The sequence below is a fragment of the Monodon monoceros genome, unplaced genomic scaffold (genome assembly GCF_005190385.1).
Source record: "Monodon monoceros isolate NGI ecotype Baffin Bay Population unplaced genomic scaffold, NGI_Narwhal_1 Super_Scaffold_18, whole genome shotgun sequence".
NCBI lineage: Eukaryota > Metazoa > Chordata > Mammalia > Artiodactyla > Monodontidae > Monodon > Monodon monoceros.
In genome coordinates, this window is record NW_021703774.1 from 69,452,683 (window position 1) to 69,470,223 (window position 17,541).

Below are 17,541 nucleotides of genomic sequence, written 5' to 3' on the forward strand. Positions count from 1 at the left end.
CTCCGCCTCTGTCCGAAAAGTTCCGGAAGGCAAGCTCCGCCCTTTTCCGGAAGATCTCTGGGAGGGCACCCCTCCCATCGCCAAGATTTCCAGAGAATGAGACCCCGCCTACTGATGGGCTGTGGGCCTGTAAGGCGAAAACCCCGAGGTCTAAGGACAAGAGTAGGTACTTTACCGTATGAGATCCCCTAGATCTTGTGATTCCGGTTCCCTTGGCTTAATATAGCAGCAGAATGTTCTGGCAGGATTTTGGAAAAATAAAATTCTATATTGCCTGCATTTCAGTATTAGTTGCCTTTATTGTCATGCGTTTCTGAGACCACTAAAGGTTATTATGGAAACTTTCTTAAACTTCAGAAGCTCTGATTAAGGACCAAACCTGGTGTTGGTTTCACAACTCTGAAAATTTACTGAAAATAATTTAATTGTATAAGTAAAACGGATGGATTCTGTAATGTGTAAATTGAAGCTGTTTTTAAAAAAGACTAAAAAAGAGTGCTAAAGTTAATCAGTGTTGGATATTTCTCTTCCAAAAGCTTCAAGTGCTTAGAACTGCTTAGGGAAGTGAGTGAGTGAGTGAGAGAGAGAGAGAGAGAGAGAGAGAGTGAGAGAGCCAGCGAGCAAACCAACAGATCTGTATATTCTGTAGTTTCAAAAGCAGGACACAAGTGAAACTCCAAGCTTCTAGAGATTTCCTTGACATTTGGAAGAGTTAGAATGATTCACGTAAGAGTCAGACTACTGGCGGTTATCTCCATGATTACATCAAGTTCATCATTTTTGGCTGTGGATACTTTCATCCTGTCGGATTCTGTTTACAGACAGAATCACGTCAAATAAATTATTTAAATGCATAAATATTTGTTGATGGTTCACCTGTAAAGTGAGAGAGTTGAATGTATTTTTTCAGCTTTGACGTTCTGTCCTTGTAGAAAAGAGGAAAGAACAGTTCCAGGAGTTACTCATTCATTCAAAACACATGTATTGAATTTATTGGACATCGACTATTCCCCAGGCACCTTCCTGGACACTGGATTAATGCATTAGAAGCTAGAGTCAGGATACCTGATTCCTTCTGATAGCTGTGTATCTTTGTGAAATCACTTACCCAGCTGAGCCAAAAATTTGTCCTGTGTAAATTGGAAGGTATAATAATACCATTGTCCCATAGGATTTATTGTGAAGATTAAAAAAAAAATCACCTTTGATAACGTAGGTGAAAGCATTTTGTAAGCAGAGTATTATACAGATATGAATAATTACTATGGATTGAGTCCAAGACTGTCTTAGCTTTATTCAGGAAACTGCACTATTTGTAACCCAGTGATTCCTCTTTCTGGAATTTTATGAATTCTCCATTTCCTTGGTCCTGTATTCCAGGTGTCTAGAGGCGAGAAGGATTAATTGTCAACTTAAACCACTGAACCTTAACCCCCAGTTTTGTTTTGTGTAGGATAGCTCCATGGACAGAGAAAGCGAGGTATTGCCTTTAAATTTTTTTGCCAACAACAGACATACTAGCCCTTTGGCTTCTTTCTGCCCTAAAATAAGATGGCACCTGTGGTTGGCGCATGCTCCTTGATGCTCTGACTCCGCGCACCGCGACTCGGGGGCGCGCACGTCAGTCACTGACGTTGGCTGACTTCCGGTGGTACCGAAGCTGAGTTTCCGCGGGATCGGGCAGGCTGGTGAGGGTACTGGGTCGTGTACCGTGGGGCGGGAAGAGGCAGGTGGGAGCTGGACGTCCGGGCGAAGGATGTCCAGGCTAAGGCGGTCGGGTCTGAGGGCTGGTGCGGGGTGCGTGACAGAGGTAGGGGAGTGAAGGCGTGTAGCTGGGAGTGGGGACTTGGGCCAGCGCTCGGCGGCGAGGTCAAAAGCGCAGTTAGGACCCCTTTGTGAAATCTTTTCCCAGGAGGAATCCGCGCTGGGCCTGCCTCCGGATTTGCATTCATTCACTGTCGGTCTGACTGCAGTTCCAAAGGTGGGGGGGGTTCTTTAGAGCCTCTGCTGCCTTTGAAGTGCCGGAGCTGATCCCTGCACGCTGCTGACTTTGAATAGTAGCTGCCTTTCTTTTTTTTCTTTTTTCCTCCTTTTTTGGACCTCAGTAATTTATCTGAAATATGACTCGCCTGAACTAATCCCACTCTCTTTCATTCTCTCTTTCCATTTCCTTATCAGCGAAATCTTCAGGTGTTTATTGAACTTTAATTATCAAGATAAGGACATTAGTTGATTTGGCATGGGTGGGGGAATCTCTCCTAGTGTCCTGGAGAAACTGAATTAAGGAGGTTTAAAACTAACCTTATAGTTGAGACTCTTAGAAAGAACTTTATTTTGCAGTCCTCTAGTCCACGCTTTCATCTAGTCCCCTGGTAGATGGGCATTCAGGCCTTGCTTTAACATTGTCAGTGATGAAGAACTCACTGTAACAGGAGGGAGATTATTCTATTCTTGGACCTATTGTATTGAGAATAAAGTTTTTTGGGGGTAGAAAGATGCAATCAGTTTCCATATAATGCTCTTGATCCAAGATGAATAGAATAAGCACAGAATAGGAAGTTCACACACTCTTTCATTCATTCATTCGAGGAACATTTATTGAGTATCTACAATAGGGCAGATACTGCTGAGTACTAGGCGTACTAGCTGCAAAGAGTCCTTTCCCTCAAAAAGCACATTGTTTTGGGGCAGGATGGTGGGAAGGAGACAAGAAGCAATCATACAAGTGGTAAGTATGAAAAAAGAGGTTTGCAAATAGCTGCTATGCGAACATAAGAGAAGATACCGTCCACTTTAGGTTAGTGTTGCCATTAAAGTATGATAATTGGAATTGAAGCCAAGAGTCCAGAAGTAACATAGAGAACAGTTAGGAATCTCTTTCTTGTTTTCAACACAAAATTTCTGTTAATATAGTCTAACCTTTTTAAACAACCACACTTTCTTTTGGATTGTTTCTGTTAATGGAAATACCTGTTTATGAAAGCAACAATAGCAAACATTTATTGATCTAAGAAATTACTATCTAATGATGTAGGTGCTATTTTTATTTCATTTTATAGCTGAAGAAACTGAGATTCAGTTTAAGTAACTTATGCAAGGTCACAAAGCTGGAGAGAAGCTTGACTCCGCAGTTTGCTTTCAGCATCACGTTATTTTGCCTCCCTGATGGTAATAATAATAACTAACACTAATCACCTACTATTTAATTCTTATAACAACTGCATGAGGTGAGAACAATTATTTTTTTTACAGTTGAGGAAACCAAGGTTTGGAGAGGTTAAGTCACTCAGCCAAGATAACACACTAATCAGTAATAGAGTTAGGATTTGAACTCAGGCAGCCTAACACTGTCTCTCATCTTCCACCTAATGGGACATTGTGCATTTGGTGTAAAGTACCGTGTTCATGATTGAACATGAATAAGTGAAAAGATTTGAGGAAATGTTATTATCATTAATTAATAGGAAGGTGATAAGAACTTGCCTTTATCCTTTCAGGATGGAACAGAAGTGGGACTTGCAAAATGTTGCCCTGTAAGAAGAGAAGAACTACATTGACAGAGTCCCCACAGCATCAGGGCAACCAGGAGGAAGATGACTTAGACCTAGAGTCAGCTGTTAAACCAGAATCTGACCAAGTTAAAGACCTGGGGTCAGTGTCAGTGTCCTGGGGTCCAAGTTATGGCAGAGCAGCTGGCCTTGAAGTGCAGTCTGTGCAGGATGCAGGAAGTCAGCTTGGTATGGAGGACCCATCTTTGAGCTCTGGGATGCTCACCCAGGACACAAACACACCAGTTGTAGAAGCTGTCGATGTGGCCATCTCTCAGGGAATCACCCTACCTTCCTTGGAGTCTTCCCAGCCCCTAAATATACACATTGGTAAAGGAAAACTCCAGGCCACTAGTTCAAGGAGAGGGAAGAAAATTACACTCAGGCCTGGGTCACTTGCTCAAGAAGACAGAGGTGATCATCTTATCGCAAAGGAGCCTTTTTCAGGAGATCCTAGTGAAGAATTCAAGGAAGAAGGAGGTAAGATATGGAAGGTCTTAGGTTACATTTTCCTTGTCAGTACCAGCTTGCCATTGCCTTTGCTGTTGTCATCGCACTCTCTGCAGTGCCTTTACAAAATAGCGTTTCTGAAAGAGGATGCTGATTTGCTATGGAATTGGAGCTGTGGTGCTTGTAAGGGTCAGCGTTGAACGTTTTGAATGGGTGGAAACTTTCTTCTCCCCTGCCATTTCCTGGATCATCTTCTGTATCCTTTCCTTTCTCTTATCTTTTCATCATTTCTGGAGGGATGAACTATGTATGGCCTTTCGTGATTTGGTGAGTATTTATGAAGTGGGCCTTGAGGAGGGGCAGTGGCTTAAAGGGAGAGACTGCTGCCTGCATCTACAGAGGTGACATAACCCTTAGGACTTGAAGGATGAGTTGTGGTTTGATGGACTGGTGGCATGGAGTATCTTAGGCCAAGAACAGTCTGGGCAGAGGCAGAGAGGCAGAGGCGCAGAGAGGCAGAGAGGCAGAGGCAGAGGCAGAGGCAGAGGCAGAGGCAGAGGCAGAGGTAGAGGCAGAGGTAGAGGCAGAGGCAGAAGAGGTAGTGAGAGATATCTTCAGAGTGGTAGATTGTGTTTAGATTGTGAAGGGCTTTGTTTTTCACACTTAAGTGTTTCAATTTTTCCTGAAGGTTATAGCCAATTAACAAAAGAAGCAGAAGGCATAGTTCTGACCTCAGAAAGCTTATAGTCTAGTTGGGAAGACAAGACACTGCTCCAAATGAATTATGGATAATTCATTTGGAGCAGTTTAAGATACTATGTGATTAAGTGCTAGTGTGGTACAAGTAATTAGGATTTTTGAAATCAGAACTTGGATTGATAGGATTGGACGGGTTGGGGTGAAGGAGTGGAGGCAGAATAGCATTTTCTACAAACACGTAGAAGTGCTGTGTTTGTGTGGGAGGGTAGCAGGGCTTCAGATAGAAAGGATAGATCCAGATTACTATACAGAGCCATGCTGCTATGCCCTTGAGACTGTATAAAGTATTGGTGTAGGATGTTGGCAGTAAGGATAGAGAAGAAAGGGTATATCTCAGAGACATTACAAAGAAAGAATTAATATTACTCAGAGACTGATACCGTTTAAGATAACTGGACTTGGGGATGGTGAAGCATGCCTTCACGAGGAAGGTATTTGAGGGGGTTGAAATGAGTTCAGCTTTAGATATATGGAGTGTGAGGTGCCATCAAGGAAAAATAGAAAATTGAGATTGGAGTTTTCTCAATCTCAGTTGGTAAGAGGTAGGACTAGAAAAGTGTTAATTGTGGTTCTTCTTCATGGAAAGGAGCATGGAGGAAGATGACAGAGAGGGAAAACTGGAGAAGTAATAGTGGAAGTCAAGGAGGGAGGAGAGTTTTAAGAACAGATACATCATTTAAAATTTAGTGACAAAGGAGATACAGTGATGCCTGAGAAAATATTACATTTAAAGGTTGATGATCTTTGAGAGTAGATTTAGGAGAGTCTTTTAGAAAAAGGAAATCAAATGATGGCATTAAAGAGGGAGGGATGAAAGCCCCAGTAATAATTTGTGCCATGGGAGAATGGAAATCGCTAGAGGGGGCAGCAAGACTATGGAACTTTTTCCTTGGCTAGGTTGTATTTGTGATATGAAGACAGGAGGAAATGAAGGAAAATGCAGGATTAAAGTGCTAGGGAAGGTATGTAAAATTAAGTAGGGGTTCAAAGTCACTTACCTATTGAGTGGAATCTAGAGATATTTTCAGTGGTCAGTTTACAAATATCCAAGTGTAGATAAATAAACGTTTATTTTTTAGGATTATCTGTAATACTACTACCCCGTTGATTCTCCCACCTTGTACTTCAATTAGCTGTATATACAAGTAATACCAGTAAAAGAAGTACATTATGACTCCTTTTTTCCCCCCAAGTAACTTTTTTCAGCCAAATAGAAATGTCACATAAAAAGCAGAAAGGAGGAAAGAAGGAAGATTGAAAATTCATACATGTGCGTTTTGGAAAATATTGAAAAGTTGAAAGAAGAAAATAAAAATCACCCATAATCTTACTGCTCAGAGTAATTACTGTTATAATTTAGTGCATATTCTTTTCGTTGTTTTGCTTTCTTTTAAGTGACATTTTGGTTTTTTTATTATGATTATGTGGGGGAAGAAAACAGAAGAAACATCTAGGTTATTTTGAAGTGTCAGCATTGTGTTATAATTGATATACACTGTTAAATCATGTTTCTAGATTGCAGGTGCTAGTGATTAAACCTTTCTCTATATTGATGTTTATTCTCATAGAATTTTAATTGTTCTTTTAAAATTGATTTATGGACCCTGATTTCAACTTAAGCCGTTTTTTCCTTTCTTTGCCTTCTAAAAATGATTAACTTAGGCAGATTTCAGCTTAAAATTAGTTGGTTTTTACAGTTTTCAGCTAATTATTTTCATGTTATCAATTTGAAGTTGTTAGACTGGCAGTAAACCAGTTACAGCTGTGCTCTGAATAAGGCTTTTACTTCTCTCTCTTACCCTTCTTTATTTCTTTATTTCTTTGGCTGCATTGAGTCTTAGTTGCGGCACGTGGGATCTTCGTTGCGGCAGGCATGTGGGATCTTTCGTTGCGGTGCGTGGGCTCCAGAGCGTGCGGGCTTAGTTGCCCTGCAGCATGTAGGATCTTAGTTCCCCTACCAGGGATCAAACCCACGTCCCCCTTCATTGGAAGGCAGATTCTTAACCACTGAAAGGTTAAGAGTGGGAAGTCCCTCTCTTACCCTTCTTGACTTCTCTTTCTAAGGTCTTTGGCATCTGGCAGATTGATAAGAGGAAAAGAAGAGTGGGATCCTAGGGGGTTCTGTAGGAGGGGAATTAAATTGAGAAGCAATGAGATGGGATCAGGAAAAAAAAGTTTGTAGAGAAAAGGAATATCTTCTCTATGTAGAGTATGGTGCAGCTGATAAACTGTAGGGACAGTTTTGAAGTAGTTCCAACTGTTTGAGGTGGAAAAAGTATCAATGGAAGCTCTACCTACCAAAGTGAACTTCTGTATTTTGCTTAGATGTAAAGATTCTGGTATGTTTGTTTAAAAAAATCATTTGCATCAGTTCAGTTTTTAAATGTTAGACATTAATTCTAAAAATTATTAACAATTGTTGATTAATGAGAAAGCTCTGCTGTGCTATTGATTTAAGTTCCTCCCTCTTATAAGAAATGTGCCTGAGAGGAACTTTTTTTTTTTTATAAATTTATTTATTTATTTTTGGCTGTGTTGGGTCTTCGTTTCTGTGTGAGGGCTTTCTCCAGTTGCGGCGAGTGGGGGCCACTTTTCATCGCGGTGCACGGGCCTCTCACTGTTGCGGCCTCTCATTGCAGAGCACAGGCTCCAGACGTGCAGGCTCAGTAGTTGTGGCTCACGGGCCCAGTTGCTCTGCGGCATGTGGGATCCTCCCAGACCAGGGCTCGAACCCGTGTCCCCTGCATTGGCAGGCAGACTCTCAGCCACTGTGCCACCAGGGAAGCCCCCATAAGGGAACTTTTGATTTGTTGGATTTAGAATTCAACTCGTTGTACAGTCCCTATTAAAACCACAGCTTTTAGCCTTTTTGACATTGTGAATTAATCATGGGCTCCTGAAGTAAAGGAAGTAAGATTGAGAGTAAATAGAATTAAGGATTCATTCATACTTTAGTTGAAAATAAAGGCTTTTGGGCTTCCCTGGTGGCGCAGTGGTTGAGAGTCCGCCTGCCAATGCAGGGGACACAGGTTCGTGCCCCGGTCTGGGAAGATCCCACGTGCCACGGAGCGGCTGGGCCCGTGAGCCATGGCCGCTGAGCCTGCGCGTCCGGAGCCTGTGCTCCGCAACGGGAGAGGCCACAACAGTGAGAGGCCCGCGTACCGCAAAAAAAAAAAAGAAAATAAAGGCTTTTTTTCTTTGTTGACAGGGTGTCCTCCAATTAAAAATCTTGTGTATACCAGTTGAAACTGCTAATGTTGATGGGATAACAGTCTTAAAAAGTGTTATCTGTTTTGAATGGGGCTCAGTAACAAATAATTTGATCTCTTTTTGAAAAACAATTTTTTTCAACTATGTAATACACAAACATGGAAAAAAAGTTCCTAAATGCAGAAAGTACACAGGGAAAAGTTAGGCATCCTTTCACTTTGTCCTCTTGTTTTCCAAGTTCTCAGAAGCAATCACTATTTAACAATGCCTTGTGTATATTCTATAGATCTTCTGTGTATACACAAGCCTGTATGTATTCTTGTTCCTATGACAGCTTGATTCTAATGTTTGCTTTTGATATTGCATGAATGTTTCTTTGTCTTTTTTTTTTTTTTTTTTTGGTACGCGGGCCTCCCACCGCTGTGGCCTCTCCCGTTGTGGAGCACAGGCTCCGGATGCGCAGGCCCAGCGGCCATGGCTCACGGGCCCAGCCGCTCCGCGGCATGTGGGATCCTCCCGGACCGGGGCACGAACCCACGTCCCCTGCATCGGCAGGCGGACTCTCAACCACTGCGCCACCAGGGAAGCCCCTCTTTGTCTTTTTAATGCCCCTCACGAAAAATGGAAAGAAAGGTAACACTCTTTAAGAGTTGAGGTGAGGAGAGAATTCCCTGGCGGTCCAGTGGTTAGGACCCAGCACTCTCACTGCCGGGGCCCTGAGTTCCATCCTTGGTTGGGGAACTAAGATCCCACAACCCATGCGGCTCAGCCAAAAAAACAAACAAACAAAAGAGTTGAGGTGAGGAAAGGAGAAAGTTGTCTAATGAACTGTATAACCATGTATTTATAATGTTATGGTGATTTTTACTCTAATGCTTTGTAAGATTGATCTTACAGAGTCAGAAAGTTCAGGACATTTTATAATGTATATCTTTAAAAAATTTTATTTATTTTATTTATTTTTGGCTGCATTGGGTCTTCGTTGCTGCATGCGGGCTTTTCTCTAGTTGCAGAGAGTGGGGCCTACGTTTTGCTGCAGTGCACGGGCTTCTCATTGTGGTGGCTTCTCTTGTTGCAGAGCACAGGCTCTAGGTGCACGGGCTTCAGTAATTGTGGCATGTGGGCTCAGTAGTTGTAGCTCGTAGGCTCTAGAATGGAGGCTCAGTAGTTGTGGCGCATGGGCCTAGTTGCTCTGCGGCATGTGGGATCTTCCCAGACCAGGGCTCGAACCCATGTCCCCTGCATTGGCAGGTGGATTCTTAAGCACTGAGCCACCAGGGAAGTCCTATATCATTTATAGTTGATTAAATGTGGTGTTAATGGTCATCTATATAAAATGTCCCTTTGTTACCAGGAATATATCTCCCCCCACCCTACAATTACGGATATGATTTTTTCATAGGGAAAAAAAATCGCTAGAAAGACCTTAGCTTTTACCTAGTTCAATTCCCTGACATTACCGATGAGTAAATTGGACCTGAGCTTTGATTTCAATATTTTTTTTAGGATACTGTCTTTAAGAGAGAGGAATGCCTGTATAGTAAATGCATCATTAATGAAGTTATCTAACTAAAAAGGACTTTATAACAAGATGCTGATTTTTACAACAGAGTATAATTGAGAATGGACAAAATGTGGAGCAATATTTGTGATTCTTCCAGGAAAATCTCAAATGCATTCTGGAGGGGAGATGCCTTCATTACCATCAGACAGTCACTCTGCAAAACCAGCAGCCCAGCCTAGGAAATCATCTCAGCCAGATGTCTGTGCCTCTCCTCAAGAAAAGCCACTCAGGACTCTAGCTCACCAAGCTGAGGAAGAGATAGAAGATGGTGGACTCTTTATTCCAATGGGTAGGCTTTCTTTTCTTTTCTTTGAAAAAAAATCCTCTTTATTGAAGTATAATTTGCAGAAAACTGCCCATATTCCAAGGTATCCAAGTTCACTGAATTTTCAAAGATTGAATACACCCATGTAACCAGCAACCAGATCAAGAAATAATATTACCAGTACCCAGAAGTCCCTCCTTTCATTTATTACTGACACCCACCCATGGGTAACCATTATCTTGACTTCTAGCAGCACAAATTAGTTCACCTGTTTTGTACTTTATGTGAAATATGAATATGTTTTTTGATTGCCTTTTCCCACTCAACATTATGTTTATGAAGTTGGTCCACATTGTTGCATATACTTGTAGATTGTTCATTTTCATTATGATACAGCATTCTGTTGTTAGAATATTCTATATTTTCTTTATTAATTCAATTCTTAATGAGTGAATACTTTCCAGTTGTAGGCTACTCTGAATGGTGCTGCCGTGAACATTCTACTGTAGATCTTTTGGTGAACATATATGTCTAATTTTTGTTGTGTGGAATTGCTAGGTCATAGGATTAGGCCTCCTTAAAGTTTTTTGGAAACAATATATATATATATATTTTTAAATTTATTTTATTTATTATTATTTATTTTGGGCTGCGTTGAGTCTTCGATGCTGTGCGCAAGCTTTCTCTAGTTGCACTGAGTGGGGCTGCCCTTCGTTGTGGTGTGTGGGCTTCTCGTTGCGGTGGCTTCTCTTGTTGCAGAGCACGGGCTCTAGGCACGTGGGCTTCAGTACTTGTGGGACGAGGGCTCAGTAGTTGTGGCTCTCGGGCTGTAGAGTGCAGGCTTAGTAGTTGTGGCGCACGGGCTTAGTTGCTCCACGGCATGTGGGATCTTCCCGGACCAGGGTAGAACCCGTGTCCCCTTAATTGGCAGGTGGATTCTTAACCACTGTGCCACCAAGGAAGCCTGAAACATTATATTTTTATTGTGAAATATAACACATACAGACGAGTGAATAAAGACTTCTTTATTTAGCTTAACAAATGGTTTTAAAGTGAACACTTGTGATTTCTTTTTCTCATCGCAAATAATAGACCTCCATTGCTATGTAGGTTAGAAGTTGTGATAGTGGGCATCCACATCTTATTTCTGAACTTGTGGGAAGGTGTTCAGTATTCCTTATTATATGTGATGATAATTGTAGGCTTTTTATAGATATATTGTATCAGATGATGGAAAATTTTTTCCTAGTTTTCTGAGAGTTTTATCACATATTGAATTTGGTCAAATGCTTTTTAAAAATCTCTATTAAGATTATCGTATGTTTTTTTTCTTTACTCTGTTTTCTTTTTTTTTTTTTTGTTTTTTTTGGCCGTGTTGTGTGGCATGCGGGATCTTATTTTCCTGACCAGGGATCGACCTCGTGCTCCCTGCAGTGCTGAAGTGCAGAGTCCTAATCACTGGACTGCCAGGGAATTCCCTCCTTTATTCTGTTAATATGGAGAGTTACACTGATTCTTTTTTAATGTCAGATTTATTGAGATAATTTTCGTACAATAAAATTTTTTTCAGTGAGTTTTGAAAAATGGATATAGTTGTGTAACTGCCACTACAATCAATATATGGAACATCTCTCTCTAAAAGTTCCCTCATTCCCCTTTGCAGTCCTTCATTTTCAGCCTTTGGGAACCAGTGATCTCAATTTTATTCTTACAGTTTTGCGTTTTCTACAATATTATATATAGGTGTTATACAGTATGTATGTAACCTTTTGAATCTGGTATCTTTTAAAATTTTTATTGAAGTATAGTTGATTTACAGTATTGTGTGCATCCTGTATCTTTCACTTCGTGTAATGCTTTTGAGATTAATTCATGTTTGTTCTTCATTGCTGAGTAGTATTCTACTGTATAGATATACCACAATTTATCTGTTCACCAGCTGATGGACGTTTGGGTTCTTTCTGGTTTTTGCCTGTTATGACTAAAGCTGCTATAAACCTTCACATGTAGTTCTTTTTTTTTTTTTCTCTTTTTTTGGGCTACCCCATGTGGCATATGGGATTTTAGTTCCCCGACCATGGATTGAACCAGTGCCCCCTGCGTTGGGAGTGTGGAGTCTTAACCACTGGACCGCCAGGGAAGTCCCCACATATAATTCTTTTTTTTTTAAAATAAATTTATTTGTATTTTATTTATTTTTGTCTGCGTTGGGTCTTCATTGCTGTGTGCGGGCTTCTCATTGCAGTGGCTTCTCTTGTTGCGGAGTATGGGCTGTAGGCATGCGGGCTTCGGTAGTTGTGGTGCACAGTTGATCCGCGGCATGTGGGATCTTCCTGGACCAGGGTAGAACCCGTGTCCCCTGCATTGGCAGGCAGATTCTTAACCACTGCACCACCAGGGAAGTCCCTGGTTCTTTGATAGATAAACGTTTTCATTTTTCTCGGGGTAATAACTAGGAGTGGCATTGCTGGGTCTTACAGTAAACGTATGTTTAAACTGCGTCTAAACTGTTTTCCAGAGTAGCTGTACCATTTTACATTCCCAGCAGGAATGTATGCAATTTACAATTGATCCACATCCTTGCCAGCAGTTAACAGACTTTTTAATTCTATCTGTTCTACTAGGTGTATTTCCTTGTGTTAACTTGCATTTCCTTAATGAATAATGATATAAAGCATATTTTCATGTATTTGTTGGCCATTCATAGATATTTTTTGGTGAAATGTTTGTTCATTATTCTGTTTGTCTATATTCCATTCGTAATTACTGCATATCTTGCACGAGATACTTTGAAACTATGCATATATCCTTTTTCTCTTCAGATGTTTCCCCCCTAATTTTAGCCTCCTTTGGTAGATCCCCTGCAACAATTATAATGCTGACTTTTTATTTCTGTTGTTCCTTTTACATTTATTAATTGGAATTTTTCTGTAAAGAAGAGCAGTCTCTTCTCCCTCATTTATTTATTCAGTTTTTATATGAGTGTGGACTCATGGATGTTTGTTTTATTATTTGAGTTATAGTTCCATGTTATCATTATTTATTTTGCCCGAATGGTTTCAGCATTAGCCACGAGGAGCTACTTCGAGGTTTTTTTTGTTTGTTTTTTGAAATTTTATTTATTTATTTATTTGGCTGCGTCGAGTCTTAGTTGCGACATGCAGGATCTTTTTTGTGGCATGCGGGCTTCTCTCGTTGTGGCGCGCAGGCTCTAGAGCATGCAGGCTTAGTTGCCCCTCAGCATGTGGGATCTTAGTTCCCCGACCAGGGATTGAACCCGCGTCCCTTGCATTCGGAGGCAGACTCTTAACCGCTGGACCACCAGGGAAGTCCCAGGTTTTACTTTTACGGATTATGCTTTCGTGTCGTATCAAGGAACCTTTGCCTAATTCAAGGCCACAAAGTTTTTTTTTCCTGTTTTCTTCTAGAATTTGTAGTTTTACACATTACATATAGGTATATGTGATCCATTTTGAGTTAATTTAAAAAATATTTATTTATTTATTTCTCTTTGCCAGGTCTTAGTTGCGGCAGGCGGGATTTTCGTTGCGGCATGCAGGATCTTTTGAGTTCTGGCATCTGAGTTAATTATTGTATAATGTGGGAGGTATATTTGAGATTCTTTTTTTTACCTATGGATGTCCAGTTGTTTCAGCACTATTTGTTGAAAAGATTTCTTTCTCCATTAAATTACCTTTGCATCTATGTGAAAAAGTCACTATTTGTGTGGGTCATTCATGGACTCTCTTCTTTTCCATTGGTCTATGTATTTAACCTTTCACCAATCTCGCAGTCTTGAAATCAGGTAGTCTGTGTCTTCCAACTTTTTTTTTTTAAACAAGATCATTGGGCTATTCTAGGTACTTTGCATTTCCGTGTAAATTTTAGGATTGGCTTGTCATTTTCTTCAAAAATACTTGCTGGTGGGCTTCCTTGGTGGCACAGTGGTTGAGAGTCTGTCCACCTGCCGATGCAGGGTACACGGGTTCGTGCCCCGGTCTGGGAAGATCCCACATGCCGCGGAGCGGTTCGGCCCGTGAGCCATGGCTGCTGAGCCTGCACGTCCGGAGCCTGTGCTCCGCAACGGGAGAGGCCATGACAGTGAGAGGCCCACATACCGCAAAAAAAAAAAAAAACAACAAAAAAAAGAAAAAATACTTGCTGGCATATTGATCGATAATGAAACTGTCGATCAATTTGGGAAAGTCGCTGTCTTTTTTTTGTTTTGGCTGCACCATGCGGCATGTGGGATCTTAGTTCCCTGACCAGGGATCGAACCCCTGCCCCCTGCATTGGGAGCGTGGAGTCTTAACCACTGGAGTGCCAGGGAAGTCCTGGGAAGGTTGCCATCTTAACAATACTGAGTCTGCTAATCCATGAATAAGATATATTTGTTTATTTAGGTTTTCAAAAATTTCAGAAATATTTTGTAGTTTTTAGTATATAAATTTTTCATGTATTAAGTATTTATTTATTTTAAATTTATTTATTTTTTATTTATTTTTGGCTGCATTGGGTCTTTGTTGCGTGTGGGCTTTCTCTCGTTGCAGCTAGCGGGGGCTACTCTTCATTGCAGTGTGCGGGCTTCTCATAGCAGTGGCTTCTCTTGTTGTGGAGCACGGGCTGTAGGCGTGAGGGCTTCAGTAGTTGTGTGCGGGCTCAGTAGTTGTGGCTCCCGGGCTCTAGAGTGCAGGCTCAGTAGTTGTGGCACATGGGCTTAGTTGCTCTGTGGCATGTGGGATCTTCCTGGACCAGGGCTCGAACCCGTGTCCCCTGCATTGGCAGGTGGATTCTTAACCAGTGCACCACCAGAGAAGTTCTAAGCATTTATTTTTTATGCTAATGTCAGTTTTTCTTTTCAATTTTCAGTTCATTGCTAATTTATAGAAATATAGATTTTGGTATATTGGTATATCTTGTGACTTTGCTATAAATTCACTTATTAGCTTTATGTACTTTTTTGTAGATTCTTTAGGGATTTCTTTTTTTTCCCCCCATTTTTTAGGCCATGCTGTGTGACATGTGGGATCTTAGTTCCCTGACCAGGGATCGAACCTGTGCCCCCTGCATTGGGAGTACAGAGTCTTAACCGCTGGACCACCAGGGAAGTACTGAGGGATTTCTCACATAGATAATTAAGTCATCTGCAAATAAGGAGTTTCTTTCCTTCATTTCCAATTTGTGTGTCTTTTCTTTCTTTCTTTCCATTCCTTCCTCTCTCTTCCTTCCTCTCCCTCTCTCTTTCCCTCTCCGTCCATCAGCCCCCATCTTATTATGCACTGGCTAGGACATTCAGTACAGTGTTGAAGAGAAGCAGTGAGAGTGGGCATCTTTTCCTTTGTTGCTGATCTCTTAGGGGAAATACACTCAGTTTTTCACCACTAAGCAGAATTTGTTGGTTTATAGCTATTGTTTATCAGATTGAGGAAGTTCTGTACTATTCCTAGTTGTGGAGAGTTTTTATGAACTGACGTTGGATTTTGTGAAAAGCTTTTTCTGCATCTATTGAGATTATCTTTTGTTTTCGTTTTTGCTTTTAATCTGTGGATATGGTGAATTGTATTGATTTTCAAATTTCAAAGCATTTTTGCATTTCAGTGATAAATCGACCCTTTTGATCATGATATAGGTATATATATATATATATATTTTTTTTGTATTGCTGGATTTGATTTGCTAATATTTTGTTAAGGATTTTTGTGTCTGTGCTTGTAGTTTTTTTAAAAAATATTTATTTATTTATTGGCTGCTTGGGTCTTTGTTGCTGTGCGCGGGGTTTCTCTAGTTGAGGCAAGCAGGGGCTACTCTTCATTGTGGTGCGTGGGCTTCTCATTGCAGTGGCTTCTCTTGTTGTGGAGCACGGGCTCTAGGCACGCGGGCTTCAGTAGTTGTGGCACGCAGGCTTCAGTAGTTGCGGCTCGCGGGCTTGAGTAGTTGTGGCTCATGGGCTCTAGAGCGCAGGCTCAGTCGTTGTGGCGCATGGGCTTAGTGGCATGTGGGATCTTCCCAGACCAGGGATCGATGCATTGGCAGGCAGATCCTTAACCACTGTGCCACCAGGGAAGCCCCTGTAGTTTTCTTTTCTTGTAATGTCTTTGGTTTTGGTATTAGGGTAATACTGACCTCATACAATGAGTTGGGAAGTGTTCCTTCCTCTTCTTTGTGTTTTTTTGTTTTTGTTTGTGTTTTTGAAGAGTTTGTGAATTGGTTTTATTTCTTCCTTAAATGTTTTGTTGAACGCACCAGTGAAGCCATCTGGGCCTAGAGTTTTCTTTGTAGGATGTTTTTAACTATGAATTCAATTTCTTTAACAGATAAAGGGTTATTCAGTTATCTCTTTGTTCTTGAGTGAGCTTTGACAGTTGGTATCTTTTCAGGTATTTGTTCTATCCAAGTTGTTGAATTTATTGACATAAAGTTTTTCATAATATTCCTTTGTCATCTTTTTAATGTCTGTGGGCTCTGTAATGATGTCTGTTCTTTTATTCCTCACACTCGTAATTTAGTCTTTCTCTTAATCATTCTGGCTAGAGGTTTTTCAAAGAACAAGCTTTTGGTTTCATTAATTTCTCTATTTTTCTGTTTTCTATTTTACTGGTTTTTGCTCTTGTCTATTATTTTCTTCTGTCTCTTTGCTTTGGGTTTAATTTGGTCTTTTTCTAGTTTCTTAAAGTGGGAGCTTAGGTCATGGATTTGAGACTTTATTTTCTAATAATACTATAGAATGTATCAATTTCCCTTTAAACACTGTGCTAGCTATGCCCCACAAATTTTGATATATTGCATTTTATCAACTTCAGTTGACAGTATTTTCTAATTTCTCTTGGGATATCTTCTTTGACCCATGGGTTATTTAGAAGTGTGTGTGGGGCTTCCCAGGTGGTCCAGTGGGTAAGACTCCACGCTTCCACTGCAGGGGGTGCAGGTTCAATCCCTGGTCAGGGAAGTTCTGCTTGCTGTGCAGTGTGGCCAAAAAAGAAAAAAAAAAAAAAAGAAAAGAGGTGTGTGTGTGTGTGTGTGTGTGTGTGTGTGTGTGTGTGTATGTGTGTGTGTGTGTTTAAACAACAGAAATTTATTTTCTCACAGTTCTGGAGTCTGGGAATTCCAGTATTAGGTGCTGGTAAATTCAGTTTCTGTGAGAGCTTTCCTCCTGACTTGTAGACACCCACCTTCTCACTGTGACCTCACATGGCCTTTTCTTGGTGCATGTGTGTGGAGAGAGAGGGAGTGAGCTTTCTGATATCTCTTCTTATAAGGACACTAATCCTATAGGATCAGGGATTCACCCTTATGGACTCATTTAACCTTAATTACTTGCTTAGAGGACCCATCTCCAAATACAGCCATACCAGGGGTAAGGCTTCCAACGTATGAATTTTGGGGGGACACACGTTCAAGTTAATTTTGGGGAGACACACACATTCAGGTTTTCTGTACAGGATTGGAGTCCTATTCTATGTTCAGTTTCAGAACCTGGTTTTTTAAAAATGTAATTTTTATAGTTATAGAGTACCATATGGCTTATAACAGCAAAAACAAAAATCCACTATAACTTTTTAGAAGTGTGTTTTTTCACTTCCAAATATTTGGAGACCTTCCAGCTATCATTTTGTTACTGATTTCTAATTTAATTCCCTTGAGTTCACATCATACTTTGTATGATTTCAGTACTTTTATATTTATTGAGGTTTATTTTATGGCCCCAATATAATCTTTATTGGTAGCTCTTCCATGTGTATTTGAAA

At 40.7% G+C, this 17,541-nt stretch overlaps 1 protein-coding gene across 1 annotated transcript in view; it reads left to right on the forward strand.

Annotated features, from left to right (window-relative positions):
• Positions 1-1,644: 1,644 nt before the first annotated feature.
• The window catches only part of GON4L (gon-4 like), an 87,656-nt gene continuing 71,759 nt past the window's right edge, over positions 1,645-17,541 (forward strand). The window contains exons 1-3 of the mRNA XM_029227571.1: positions 1,645-1,688; positions 3,498-4,028; positions 9,629-9,820. Coding sequence (XP_029083404.1) covers positions 3,524-4,028; positions 9,629-9,820 — 697 coding nt within the window. The 5' untranslated portion in view covers positions 1,645-1,688; positions 3,498-3,523. The remainder of the gene's footprint in view (positions 1,689-3,497; positions 4,029-9,628; positions 9,821-17,541) is intronic.